This window comes from Budorcas taxicolor, chromosome 11, assembly GCF_023091745.1.
Source record: "Budorcas taxicolor isolate Tak-1 chromosome 11, Takin1.1, whole genome shotgun sequence".
NCBI lineage: Eukaryota > Metazoa > Chordata > Mammalia > Artiodactyla > Bovidae > Budorcas > Budorcas taxicolor.
Window position 1 is genome coordinate 56,617,158 of NC_068920.1, and position 14,653 is coordinate 56,631,810.

At 39.1% G+C, this 14,653-nt stretch overlaps 1 protein-coding gene across 1 annotated transcript in view; it reads left to right on the forward strand.

Moving 5' to 3' along the window:
* Positions 1-14,653, forward strand: part of PRIM2 (DNA primase subunit 2) — a 302,144-nt gene that overhangs the window by 49,608 nt on the left and 237,883 nt on the right. The window contains exons 6-7 of the mRNA XM_052648836.1: positions 11,529-11,624; positions 14,440-14,577. Of these exons, the coding sequence (XP_052504796.1) occupies positions 11,529-11,624; positions 14,440-14,577 (234 nt within the window). The remainder of the gene's footprint in view (positions 1-11,528; positions 11,625-14,439; positions 14,578-14,653) is intronic.

Consider the following 14,653-nt stretch of genomic DNA (forward strand, 5'->3'; position numbering starts at 1 on the left):
TTTCCAGTTAATCGTCACTTTTCCAGAGAGGCTTTAATTGACTACACAGCTGAAGTATAAATCTGTCCCATCCGGAGCACATCCCTTTGCTTTATTTTCACCATCGATCACAACCTGATAGTTTATTATTGTCTGAGTCACCCCATTAAAATATAAGCTGCTTGAAAGCAGTGGGTTTTTTTTTTTTGGCTTGTTTAATAGCTAGATTCCATCTGCTGGAAATTGTGCTTGGTACATAGTAGGTCCTCAGTGTTTCAGAATGAGTGAATTCTACATGCAAAATAATCAAATGCTAGAATTGATGGCAGTATTTCTAGAACATGATACATTTATTTTAAAAAAGAAGATTCCTTCCCTGGTACTTACTGTTTTAGACTAGTGGTATGTTAGAGTCATTAAAGGACCTTTTAAAGAAATACACACCTCTGTGCTTCAATCTGTAGGTCTAAATGGTACGAAGGATCTGTAATTTTGAAAAGCTCCACTGCGAATCTGAGATATAGCCATGTTTAAGGACCAGGGCTTGAGAGAGCTGTGTGGATTCAAGGAGAAAACTGGCCAAACTGTTTATTAACATGAATGAATGTTGATGCTTGAAAGTTTATAGAATAAATCTCTGGAAAGCATTTGTTTATCTCTTTGCTTTAGCAGCCAGGATAATGGCCTAGTGGTTTCAAAGTGGTGTGGCCAAGACAATCATTTGAGAGTGTGGGAAGGATGTAAGTAATACAACTTATACATTTTTAATATTATTCCTTTTACATTTTAGCGGGGTGGATGGACTTGTTTTCAGTACCTAATGTACAGTGATATGTATATGTAATTTATAAACATACTGGAATTACATGCTCAAGATAATGTACTGATGAAAATGTGTGATTCAGAGAGGTGGGAGATGACCGGTCAGTCAAGATAGGGGGTGCTGTGTTAGCCAGTGGCCCCAGGCCTCAGAGACCGCTCAGAGGTTTGTTTCTTGCTCCTGCTCTGCATCTCCTGCGGGCCAGTGGTGGCCCTTCCCTGTGTCATTTGGGTGCCGTGACACAGGTGGATTAAGCAGTCTTTGTTTGGAACTTCACCAGTTGCTGTGATGGAGGAAGGAGAGAACCCGGTTAATCACATGTTTGCACAGCGCTGGCTTGGGAGTGACATGTGTCACTTCTGCTCATATTTCTCTGGCAAGTCATGTGACTGCTTGTGAGTGCAGCAGGTAGCGGCTGTGTAACCCCCTCAGAGAGGGACTCTGCACGGGCGAGCAGAGGGCAGTCTATATAGCCCCCCTCCACCACCTGCTTGTTCAGTGTAGGGGCGTTTGCTGCTCCAGCAGCAAAACTCCTGACCCTTTCAGGAGTGCTGGCAGAGGGAGTCTGGTCTCCCTATTCTATGCTTTGATGAAGAATACCAAAAAGAAAAAGATACCACAGCCCAAATCCTTAATTCTGTTACTAAGAAGCATGTAAAACAGCATGATTATAAAATAGGGAAATATAACTTTATCAAAACTGTTAGAGCCCTGTGTAATTTTTTGCCTGAAAAAAGATTATACGACTACCCCGTATACCTTTTGAAACATTCAAGTACTTAGTATTTGGTGGATAGTTGTGGAAAATGGAGGTTAAGGTGGGGGATTGTGAGTAGTGGTGGAAAGAAAACTTTAGGGCTCAAATGTTCAGGGTCTTTGCTGATTGACAGTTAACCAGACTGAAGGTGGAGCACCCCTGGAATAAAAAAGTAAGTCATTCTGGAAATGCAGTTCTATTTAGAGCAATTTGTTATATGCTTCTTTTCAGGAAGATGTTAATTTGGGAGGCATAATACACCTTGATTGTAAGGTGCTGTAGTGATAGCCTAGCTAACTTTATTACTTATTCTGTACACCCCCCTAAATGACAAGTTCTTAGAAACCAATTTATTTTCAGGAAGCATTTCACTTTATTTATTTACTTACTTGAAACATAGTTGACTCATAGTGTCATATTAGTGTCAGTTACATAGCATAATGATTCATTATGTACATTACAAAATGATCACCACTATGCGTCTGTTTACCATCTGTCACCATACGAAGTCATTACAGTAGTATTGACTATATTCCCTATGCTGTACATGGTATCGTCATGACTTAACTAGAAGTTTGTACCTTTTAATTACCTTCACCTATTTGCCCTTTGCCCTATCCTGCACCCCTCTGGCAAAAACTAGTTCATTCTCTGTATTGATGAGTCTATTTCTGTTCTGTGTTTGTTCTCGTTTCGGTTTTTAGATTCCACATATAGGTTTGATCGTATGGTATTTGTTTTTCTCTGACTTATTTCACTCTAGATCCACCCATGTTGTCACAGCAGAAAGATGTTGTTCATGGCTGAGTAATATTCCATCATGTATGTATGCACCGCACCTTCTTTATCCTTTTGTCTGTCATTAGGCACTTGGATTGCTTCCATATCTTGGCTGTTGTAAATAATGCTGCATTGAACATGGGGGTGCATATATCTTTTGAGTTAGTGTTTTTGTTTTCTTTGGATAAATACCCATGAGTAGAATTGATGTATTTTACAAAAGGTTTATTTTCAGTTTTTTAAGGAATCTCCATACTGTTTTCCATAGTGGCTGTACCAGTTTGCGTTTCCACCAACAGTGTATTATTTGTCATGTTTTTGATAATAACCTTTCTGACAGGTGTGAAGTAATATCTCTGGTTTCAATTTGCCTTTCCCTGGTGAGTAATGATGTTCAGCATCTTTTCATGTGCCTGTTGGCCATCTGTTTGTCTTCTTTGGAAGAAGTATGTATTTGGTTCGTCTGCCCATTTTTGTTTTGTTTTTCTTTTTATAAACCTGTTTATTTGTTTGGCTGCTCTCAGTCTTAGTTGTGGAATGCAAACTCTTAGTTACGGCGTGTGAGATTTAGTTCCCTGATGAGGGATTGAACACCAGCCCCCTGCATTGGGAGCACAGAGTCTTAGCCACTGGACCACCAGGGAAGTCCCCCCAGTTTTTAATCAAATTGTTTTTTGACATTAAGTTATATGAATTGTTCATATATTTTGGATATTAATCCCTTATCAGTTATAACTTACAAATGTCTTCTCCCATTTAATAAGCAGCCTTTTTGTTTTGTTGATAGTTTTTCTTGTTCTGTACAAGCTTTTTGGTTTGATGTAGTCCCACATGTTCATGTTTGCGTTTGTCTTTTTTGCCTGGGATGACAGATCCAAAAAAAATTGCCAAGACTGATGTCAGAGAGCATACTGCCTTTGTTCTCTTCTGGGAGGTTTTTTTTTTTTTTTAATTAATTTATCTTAATTGGACACTAATTACTTTACAATATTGTAGGTTTTGCCATACATCGACATGAATTAGCCACGGGTATGCATGTGTCCCCCATCCTGAACCCCCCTCCACCTCCCTCCCCACCTCATCCCCCTGGATTGTCCCAGTGCACCAGCCTTGAGTACCCTGCTTCATGTATTGAACTTGCACTGATCATCTATTTCACATATGGTAATATACATGTTTCGATGATATTCTCTCAAATCGTTCCACCCTCGCCTTCTCTTACAGAGTGCAAAAGTCTGTTCTTTACTTCTGTGTCTCTTTTGCTGTCTTGCATATAGGGTCTTTCTAAATTCCATATATATGTGTTAATATACTGTATTGATATTTTTCTTTCTAACTTACTTCAGTTTATATAATAGGCTCCAGTTTCATCGACCTTATTAGAACTGATTCAAATGTATTGTTTTTAATGGCTGAGTAACACTCCATTTTGTATATGTACCACAGCTTCCTTATCCATTCATCTGCTGATGGACATCTAGGTTGCTTCCATGTCCTCGCTAGTGTAAACAGTGCTGTGATGAACATTGGGGTACACGTGTCTCTCTCAATTCTGGTCTCCTTGGTGTGTTTGACCATCAGTGAGATTGCTGGGTCATAAGGCAGTTCTGTTGTCAGTTTTTTAAGGAACCTCCACACTCTTCTTCATAGTGGCTGTACTAGTTTGCATTCCCAGCAGTGTAGCAGGGTTCCCTTTTCTCCACATCCTCTCCAGCATTTATTGTTTGTAGACTTGATGGCAGCCATTCTGACCCCCATGAGATAGTACCTCGTTGTGATTTTGATTTGCATTTCTCATAATAAGTGATGTTGAGCATCTTTTCATGTGTTTGTTAGCCATCTATATGTCTTCTTTGGAGAAATACCTGTTTAGTTCTTTGGCCCATTTTTTGATTGGTTGTTTATTTTTCTGGTATTGAGCTGCATGAGCTGCTTGTGTATTTTGGAGATTAATTCTTTGTCAGTTGTTTCATTTGCTGTTTTTTTCTCCCTTGCTTATAGTTTTCTTTGTTATGCAAAAGCTTTTAGGTTTAATTAGGTCCCATTTGTTTATTTTTGTTTTTATTTCCATTACTCTGGGGGATGGGTCATAGAGTATCTTGCAGTGATTTATGTCAGCTGGTGTTCTGCCTATGTTTTCCTCTTGAGAGTTTTATAGTTTCTGGTCTTACATTTAGATCTTTAATCCACTTTGAGTTTATTTTTGTGTATGGTGTTAGAAAGTCTTTTACAGGTGATTGACAGTTTTCCTAGCACCACTTGTTAAAGAGATTGTCTTTTCTCCATTGTATATTTTTGCCTCCTTTGTCGAAGATAAGGTGTCCATAGGTGCGTGAATTTATCTCTGGGCTTTTTATTCTGTTCCATTGATCTATATTTTGTTTTTGTGCTAGTATCATACTGTCTTGGTGACTGTAGCTTTGTAGTACAGTCTGAAGTCTGGAAGGTTAATTCCTCCAGTTCCATTCTTCTTTCTCAAGATTGTTTTGGCTAGTGGAGGTTTTTTGTATTTCCATACAAATTGTGAAATTATTTGTTCTAGTTCTGTGAAAAATACCTTTGGTATCTTGACAGGGATTGCATTGAATGTATCGATTGCTTTGGGTAGTATACTCATTTTCACTATATTGAGTCTTCCAATCCATGACAATAGTTTATTTCTCCATCTATTGTGTAATCTTTGATTTCTTTCACCAGTATTTTATTGTTTTCTATATATAGGTCTTGGAGAAGGCAGTGGCACCCCACTCCAGTACTCTTGCCTGGAAAATCCCATGGACAGAGGAGCCTGGTGGGCTGCAGTCCATAGGGTCGCTAAGAGTTGGACACGACTGAGCAACTTCACTTTCACTTTTCACTTTCATGCACTGGAGAAGGAAATGGCAACCCACTCCAGTGTTCTTGCCTGGAGAATCCCAGGGATGGTGGGAGCCTGGTGGGCTGCCGTCTGTGGGGTTGCACAGAGTTGGACACGACTGAAGCGACATAGCAGCAGCATATATAGCTCTTTTGTTTATTTAGGTAAATTTATTCCTAAGTATTTTATTCTTTTTCTTGCAATGGTGAATGGGGTTGTTTCCTTAATTTCTCTTTCTGTTTCTTTCATTGTCAGTGTATAGGAATGTAAGGGGTTTTATGCTTTCTGGTCTTACATTAAAGTCTTTAACCCATTTTCAGTTTATTTTTTTTATGTGGTGTTAGAAAATGGCCATTTCATTCTTTTGTATGTAGTTGTCCAGTTTTCCCAACACCATTTATTGAAGAGACTGTCTTTCCCCTGTTGTAAATTCTTGGCTCCTTTGTAGTAAATTAATTGATCAGAAAAGTGTGGGCTTATTTCTGGACTCTGAATTCTGTTCTGCTGATCTGTTTGTTTTTGTGGCAGTACCATATTATTTTGATTACTGTAGCTTTGTAGTACAGTTGGAAATCAGGAGCATGATATTCATTCCAATTTTTTTTTCCTTTCTCAAGATTGCTTTGGCTATTTGGGGTCTTTTGTGACTCCACACAAATGTTAGGGCTTATTCTAGTTAGGACTGTTTAGGACTGCTCTAGTTCTGTGAAAAATGCTATTCTTGGCATTTTGGTATTTTTTGGTATTTGGTATTTTGATAGGGATTGCATTGACTATAGATTTTTGGGAGTATTATGAACATTTTAATAATATTTATTCTTTCATTCCATGATCATCTAATGTATTTCCAATTGCTTATATTGTCTTCATTTTCTTTCATCACTGTCTTACTGTTTTCAGAGTACAGGTCTTTAGCCTCATGGGTTAAATTTATTTCCAGATATTATCTTTATTTTGATGCAAAATGGGATTTGCCTAATTTCTTTCTCTGATAGTTATTAGTGTACAGAAAAGTGTTAGACTCCTGAGACTCCAGTCTCAATTCAAGTTATATGCCAGAGTTAAAGCAAAACATCTTTGTTGTTCAACTGCTAAGTCATGTCCAACTCTTTGTAACCCCGCAGACTATAGCATGCAAAGCTCCTCTGTCCTTCACTACCTCCCAGAGTTTGCTCAAACTCATGTCCATTGAGTCGGTGATGCCATCCAGCCATCTAATCCTCTTCCTTCTCCTCCTGCCTTCAATCTTTCCCAGCAGCAGGGTCTTTTCCAATGAGTCAGCTCTTCGCTTCAGGTGACCAAAGTTTTGGAGCCTCAGCATCAGTCCTTCCAGTGAATACTCAGGGTTGATTTCCTTTAGGATTGACTGGGTTGATCTCCTTGCAGTCCAAGGGACTCTCGAGTCTTTTCCAGCACCATAGTTCAAAAACAGCAGCTCTTTGGTGCTCAACCTTCTTTATGGTTCAACTCTCACATCTGTACATAACTACTGTAAAAACCATAGCTTTACTGTACGGACCTTTGTCAGCAAAGTGATGTCTCTGCTTTTGTTAGTACAGTGGTGAGTATCCTTGCCTGTCACTCAGGAGACTGGGGTTTGATTCCCCAACGGGGAGGCAACATGCCTTTTGGGCTTCTCTGGTGGCTCAGACACTAGAGAATCCGCCTGCAGTGTAGGAGACCCAGGTTCGATCCCTGGATTAGGAAGATGTCCTGGAGAAGGGAATCGCAACCCATTCCAGTATTCTTGCCCGTAGAATTTCATGGACAGAGAGAGGAGTCTTGTGGACTGCTATCCATAGGGGTTGCAAAGAGTTGGACACAACTGAGCGACTAACACTAACTAACTAGGTTTGTCGTAGCTTTTCTTCCAAGGAGCAAGTGTCTTAATATCATGGCTGCAGTCACCACCCACAGTGATTTTGGACCCAAGAAAATAAAATCTGTCACAGTTTCCATTGTTTCCCCATCTATTTGCCATGAAGTGATGGGACCAGATGGGACTGGATGCCATGATCTTGGTTTTTTGAATGTTGAGTTTTAAGCCAGCTTTTTCACTCTCCTCTTTCACCTGCATCAAGACTCTCTTTAGTTCCTCTTCACTTTCTGCCATTAGGGTCATGTTATCTGCATATCTGAGGTTATTGATGTTTTTCCTGGCAATTTTGATTTCAGCCTGGCATTTTGCATGGCATACTCTGTATAAGTTAAATAAGAGGATGACAATATGTAGTCTTGACATACTCTTTTCCCAGTTTCGGATTAGTGGTGGTGAAGTATTAGTGGTGCTTATATTGCTGTGGAATTTGTTCAGTTAAAATCCCAGATATTATTATGACAAACATCTGTATGTTCAGAGTTCCCTAATTCTTTGCTGCTGTAATAAGTGATTGTAAAAGAGACATGATTGATGAACACATTTGGTGTCAACTTTAGTATTGCCAGATCCTGTGAAAACCATTTGGGCAAAAAAAAAAAATCCATAGAGTCGCTTATGATTATCCCCGTTAATGATGGGAAGAACAGGCATGTATATTAACTTTTTATATAATTTAAAATTAGTAAGTATTCTTTGCACATATTTGAAGTATTTTTGTATTTAAACTGGAAATCACTTAATAAAGAAAGATTATCATGAAGATGTACAAATTTCTTGTTCCCTTTTGCCATGTCTCCCCTGTCAGTTTCTTACTTTATCGGTTATTTTTCTGTTTTGACTTTCCTTGGCACTGTCTGTCCCTGTATATTCTAGAAGCAACACAGACACATGAGCTATTGTGACTTTGCTTGAGAGCATATTGAATCTGCAGGTTAATTTGAGGAGAATTGGTATAGTATTGTTTATTCTGGTGCATGTTTATATGTCTCTCTGTTATTTAGGTTTTCTCCGGTTTTCTTCAGTTAGGTTTTATAGTTTTTTTTCTGGGGCCTTACATATTCTTTGTTAAATTTATTTTGTTACTAGTTTTAATCTTGTTATGAATGGTTCAGTTCAGTTAGTTGCTCAGTCGTGTCCGACTCTTTGCGATGCCATGGACGACAGCATGCCAGGCCTTCCTGTCCATCACCAACTCCCGGAGAGTACTCAAACTTGTGTCCCTTGAGTTGGTGATGCCATCCAACCATCTCATCTTCTGTCATCCCCTTCTCCTCCCGACTTCAGTCTTTCCCAGCATCAGGGTCTTTTCTGATGAGTCAGTTCTTCGCATCAGGTGGCCAAAGTATTGGAGTTTCAGCTTCAGCATCAGTCCTTCCAGTGAATATTCAGGACTGATTTCCTTTAGGATGGACTGGTTGGATCTCCTTGCAGTCTAAGGGACTCTCAAGAGTCTCCTGCAACACCACAGTTCAAAAGCATCAATTTTTTGGTGCTCTGCTTTCTTTATAGTTCCAGCTGTCACATCCATACATGACTACTGGAAAAACCATAGCTTTGACTACATGGACCTTTGTTGCCAACGTAATGTCTCTGCTTTTTAAAATGCTGTGTGGGTTGATCATAGCTTTTGTTCCAAGGAACAAGCGTCTTTTAATTTCATGGCTGCAGTCACCATCTGCAGTGATTTTGGAGCCCCCAAAATAAAGTCTGCCACTGTTTCCATTTGTTTCCCCATCTATTTGCCATGAAGTGATGGGACCAGATGCCATGATCTTAGTTTTTTGATTGTGAGTTTTAAGCCAACATTTTCGCTCTCCTCTTTCACTTTCATCAAGAGACTCTTTAGTTTTTCTCTTTCAGCCATAAGGGTCGTATGCTTATCTGAGGTTATTGCTGTTTCTCCCGGTAATCTTGATTCCAGCTTGTGCTTCATTCAGCCCAGCATTTCACATGATGTACTCTCCATGTAAGTTAAATAAGCAGGGTGACAATATACAGCCTTTTCATACTCCTTTCCCGATTTGGAACCAGTCTGTTGTTCCATATCTAGTTTTACCTGTTGCTTCTTGACCTGCATACAGATTTCTCAGGAGGTAGGTCAGGTGATCTGGTATTTCCATCTCCTGAAGAATTTTCCAGTTTGTTGTGATCCATACAGTTAAGGGCTTTGGTGTAATCAATAAAGCAGAAGTAGATTTTTTTCTGAATCTCTCTTGCTTTTTCAGCGATCTAACAGATGTTATAAATGATAGTTTTTTTAAAAAATCCATTATTAAACTTAGCTCTTGGCAGATAGAAATATAATTAGTTTTTCTGTATATGACATTGTATCTAGAAACCTTGCTTAATTAGGTAGATAGGTCTAATAATTTATTTGTGGATTCTTCTGAATTTTCTAAGGATTCTGCTCATATAATCTGTAAATAAAGCCAATTTTGTTTTTTGTTTTCCAGTTCTTACAGTTTTCTTTTGGTTTTACCAATCTGGTTTCCATTCATGGAGCCTTGTTTCCTTGTGTGTTTGTTTTCTCTGTGTGCTAGAGATTGTATTTGGAGGAGTGTACTGAGCTTTAGGAGAATTGTATCTTTGTTTGGAAAGGTTTTTATTTGCTCCTTTCATTAGTCTGTGGGTGCAGCTGGTCAGGATACTGTTTATTTCCATCCAGAATCTGAGATCCCTGGATGCTGCGCTGAAGATCCTTACCGAGACTGATTAGCTTCCGGTGCCCCCTCCTCTCTCCTCCTGGGTTTAAGAGAGAAGAGACAGTCTACCCGTTGTGGTAGAATCGCTTTGAAGTTGCTTCACCAGAATTAGCCAAAATAAAAGCCTCTCTTTCTCTCATTTTTTTTTGGCCTCGCTGTGAGGTTTGCAGGTCTCAGTTCCCTGACTAGGGGTTGGACGCGAGGCCGTGGCAGGGAAGGTGCCGTGTCTTTAGCGCTAGGCCACCCGTCTGATACTCTCTTTATCTCTGCCACTTTGTCAAGTCACTTTTTACACTTTCTCATTCATGCAGATATCATTATCCTTGTCTTTTATAATCCTCACACAGTTATTATCTATGTACTTTATGAATCTTTTTGTTTTTGCTCATGAAGTGATGTTTTGCTGTTTGCTTTGTTGTAAAATACAGTGTGCTTGGTACAGTATTTGTAAATGTGTTTGCAGAAATCCTTTGAGGCATGCTGCTGATGTCCTTTGCTCACAGCGGATTTGAGCTTCTGTCAGTTGTCTGGGGCCTTTGAATCAGGGATGACCTTAAAACAAGTTCAATGCTTGGGATTTCTCTAATGACCTGCAGTGTTAGAGCAGGAGCATCTCTTATTAATGATAGCCCACCTTAAGAGGGCCCAACTCTATGTACTAATCTTCTTTGCCTTAAAGAAGATGCTTTAACATTTTCTCTCAGTGTATTTTCTTTGATTTCTGTGAGAAGCTGATCTGAATAGGATGATTTGCTTTGCTTAAATATCACATTGTACTGTACTTTAACCAAACACCTGTTCTGGGCATTTAGGCTTTTAAAAATTATTATAAATAGCATTGTGATGAAAGAAAATTTCCCAATTTGTGTATTTGTTCTCTTATAAAGATTAATTCTAGAAGTGAAATTGTTAGCATCAGCGTATTTTAAAGCTTATTTATGTGTATTGTCAAAGTACTGTATGCAAGGATTGTCCCAACCCTGTGGATTTTAATGTTTTCCATTTTAATAGGTAGAAAATAATGTCACATTATTATTTTAATTTACTTTCATTATTTTCAGTTACATGAATCTTGGCTTTGTTTTACTTTTGGGTTATTAGTATTTATGCCCTACTACCTTGGGGTTTATTGAGAGTAACTCAGATGTCACATGATAAAAATATTTCCCACAGTTTATCACTTATAATTCATCTTCATTTGTAGATCTTTTCTTTTTCTGTATAGAAGTTTACAATTTTTATCTTGTCGTATCCATCAGTATTTTTTTTCAAAGCCATAATTAGTCAGCGATAGTAGACTGTAGTTGTTCTTACAAAAACTAGTGTTTTATTTAAATTTGAAATTGTTTTATGTGGCTAGAAAATTCCACCCTTAGTTCAAATAGGTATTTTAATAAATTAACATAACTCCACATTGAGGTAATGTTCATTTTTTTGTCTGTATTACCTTAATTTTTATTATAATTTCTTTTGTTTCATACTATAATACTTTGTTTCTCTGCTACTGTTCTTTTGGTATGTGTCCTCAGAAATTGGCAGAGTAGGAATTTGAAAGTATATTGAATTTGAGTTTTCGTCCATATTTTGGCTTCATTAATGATTATAAAATCACCTAGTAATTGTATTAGGAATGATTTGAGATATCAGGGTTTCGAGAGTTTTAAAAAAGTATAGAATCTTCGCTAGAACAGGAAGTACTTTATTGAAACTGAATGCAGAGTTTTAATTTTTAAATGACATATGTTTCCTTCTAGATAAGTGATGAAGAAAAGGCTCTCCGAGAGCAGGATATTGTGGCTTCATCGCCCAGCTTGGGTGGGGCTCTGTCGGGTCTGGAGTCAGTCTATAAGGTAGGTGCACTTTTAGAGCACTTCCGAGGGTCCGTGCTGCTTAACTGGTGCATTTGTGAAGCCTCTGGGGTGCAGCCTCGCCCCTCCTGCTTGGAGGTTGTTTTTACCCGCTGCTGTGCTCAAGGCTGCACCGCAGCAACACTGGGCCCTGCCTGGGTGATGAACTGCTTGCGGCCAAGCTCTCCTCCCTGTGTGCAGTCTTGCCTCTCACATGCAGGGTGGTGGCAGGGGATGGGTTTCTCACGGGGCAGCAATGCTAAAGAGCCCCCAGGGTTTCTACCGCTCAGCGGTGTTCTGGACCTGGCAAGCGTCATGACATGTACTGAAGGCTCAGTCTCACGAGAAAAGAGCCTCTGCTGGAGCCACCTGTTCAGACTTCCTGCTCCAGTCCTTCCCAGGATTATGGAAATAAACCCTCTTCCTGCCTCCTTGTGTCCTGTGTCACCCCACACGAAGCTGCGTCACTGCTGCTTTTTGTGGCTGCGGGACTGCCACGTGGGTCCGCCTTGTTGCTTCAACCAAGCGGTGAATGGTTTCAGGGCAGGAACTGTATGGTAAATGTAGAAATGTGTAAACTAATCAGAAACTTTCTGCAAAAACACATGATCTGATTATTGTGTGGTGTCATTGAATACACTGAAGAATTATGGCCATATACATTTAACTCTTCCATAAGACTTGAGCCAGTAGGTTATATGGGGAGTCTTTTCTTTTTTTTGTTTTAACCTAATTTTTTACCTCATTTTTAAGAAGTAGAAAAACTATTGAAGAGTAAGGATGACTTTTTTCAACTTATTAATACTGTTATCATAATCTGCTCATCTCTTAAAATTTTATGGTAGTTTATAAGACTTTAAAAAATGTAAGTAGATTAGGAAAACAATAGAATGGGAAAGACTAGAGATCTCTTCAAGAAAATTAAAAGATACCAAGGGAACATTTCATGGAAAGATTAGCTCAATAAAGGACAGAAATGATATGGACATGACAGAAGCAGAAGATATTAAGGAGAGGTGGCAAGAATACACAGAAGAATTGTACAAAAAAGATCTTCAAGCTGGTTTTAGAAAAGGTAGAGGAACCAGAGATTAAGTTGCCAATATCTGCTGGATCATCGAAAAAGCAAGAGAATTCCAGAAAAACATCTATCTCTGCTTTATTGACTGTGCCAAAGCCTTTGACTGTGTGGATCACAATAAATTGTGGAAAATTCTTCAAGAGATGGGAATACCAGACCACCTGACCTACCTCTTGAGAAACCTGTATGTAGATCAGGAAGCAACAGTTAGAACTGGACATGGAACAACAGACTGGTTCCACATAGGAAAAGGAGTACGTCAAGGCTGAATATTGTCACCCTGCTTATTTAACTTCTATGCAGAGTACATCATGAGAAACACTGGGCTGGAAGAAGCACAAGCTGGAATCAAGATTGCCAGAAGAAATATCAATAACCTCAGATATGGAGATGACACCACCCTTATGGCAGAAAGTGAAGAGGAACTAGAGAGCCTCTTGATGAAGGTGAAAGAGGAGAGTGAAAAAGTTGGCTTAAAGCTCAACATTCAGAAAACTAAGATCATGGCATCTGGTCCCATCACTTCATGGCAAATAGATGGGGAAGCAGTGAGAGACTTTATTTTTTGGGCTCCAAAATCACTGTAGATGGTGATTGCAGCCGTGAAATTAAAAGATGCTTGCTCCTTGGAAGAAAAGCTATGCCCAGCCTAGACAGGATATTAGAAAGCAGAGACATTACTTTGCCAACAAAGGTCTGTCAAGGCTATGGTTTTTCCAGGGGTCATGTATGGATGTGAGAGTTGGACTGTGAAGAAAGCTGAGTGCCGAAGAATTGATGCTTTTGAACTGTGGTGTTGGAGAAGACTCTTGAGAGTCTCCTTGGACTGCAAGGAGGTCCAACCAGTCCATCCTAGAGGAGATCAGTCCTGGGTGTTTGTTGGAAGGTCTGATGCTGAAGCTGAAACTCCAGTACTTTGGCCACCTGAGGCGAAGAGCTGATTCATTTGAAAAGACCCTGATGCTGGAAAAGATTAAGGGCAGAAGGAGAAGGGGATGACAGAAGATGAGATGGTTGGATGGCATCACCGATTCAATGGACATTAGTTTGGGTGGGCTCTGGGAGTTGGTGATGAACAGGGAGTCCTGGTGTGCTGCGATTCACGGGGTCACAAAGAGTTGGACACGACTGAGCGACCGAACTGAACTGAACTGAAGTAGAATAGTATTCAGTTAAAAAAAAATGTTTATTGGCAAATAATTATTTTAAAGGCAAAGCTGGACATTTATTATTATTTCCTTTTCTTGGTATTGAGATTAACTTTTCTAATATATTCCTGTGGAGAAAGAGTGGGTGGAAACATAGATGAAGAAATTTGGAACCACTTTACTTACTAGCAGTTTTTAGCACTGAGCATACTGTATATACATTGGATTCTACTTGATGCAGAAAATATGTTGTATGAGGGCAGTGTGATGTACTTAGAGGGCTTGAGCTTAGAGTTTGAAATTCTAGTGACTATAATATTGATAAGAATAGAAATAATCCATTCTAACTTGGCTTATTCATTTTTGAAAGATCTACTCTGAAGCAAAACCTTTTTTGGCCTGCCACTCCTTCCTAATGCTGTTGTTTACTCACAGGGAGTACAAATTGATCTTGCTTTTTTGTTGTTTGTTTTTGATCTGCTGGCACTGATGACTTTTTCAAAGGAGGCATTTTGTTTAGATTCCTTAGTGATGAAGTTTTAGGAGAATTTTGTAATGACTTATTTTCCATGTTCCACTCTGAATTCAGATCCCTTTTGCTGAAGCTTTGGATTTATTCCGAGGAAGGAAAGTCTATTTGGAAAATGGCTTTGCTTATGTACCACACAAGGATATTGTTGCGATCATCCTGAATGAGTTTAGAACCAAGCTGTCTAAGGCTTTGGCTGTAAGTATTTAGTTTCCATATTCACTTCATTTCCATATGTTCATGTTTGCAATTACATACTCTCGATTGATTTGTT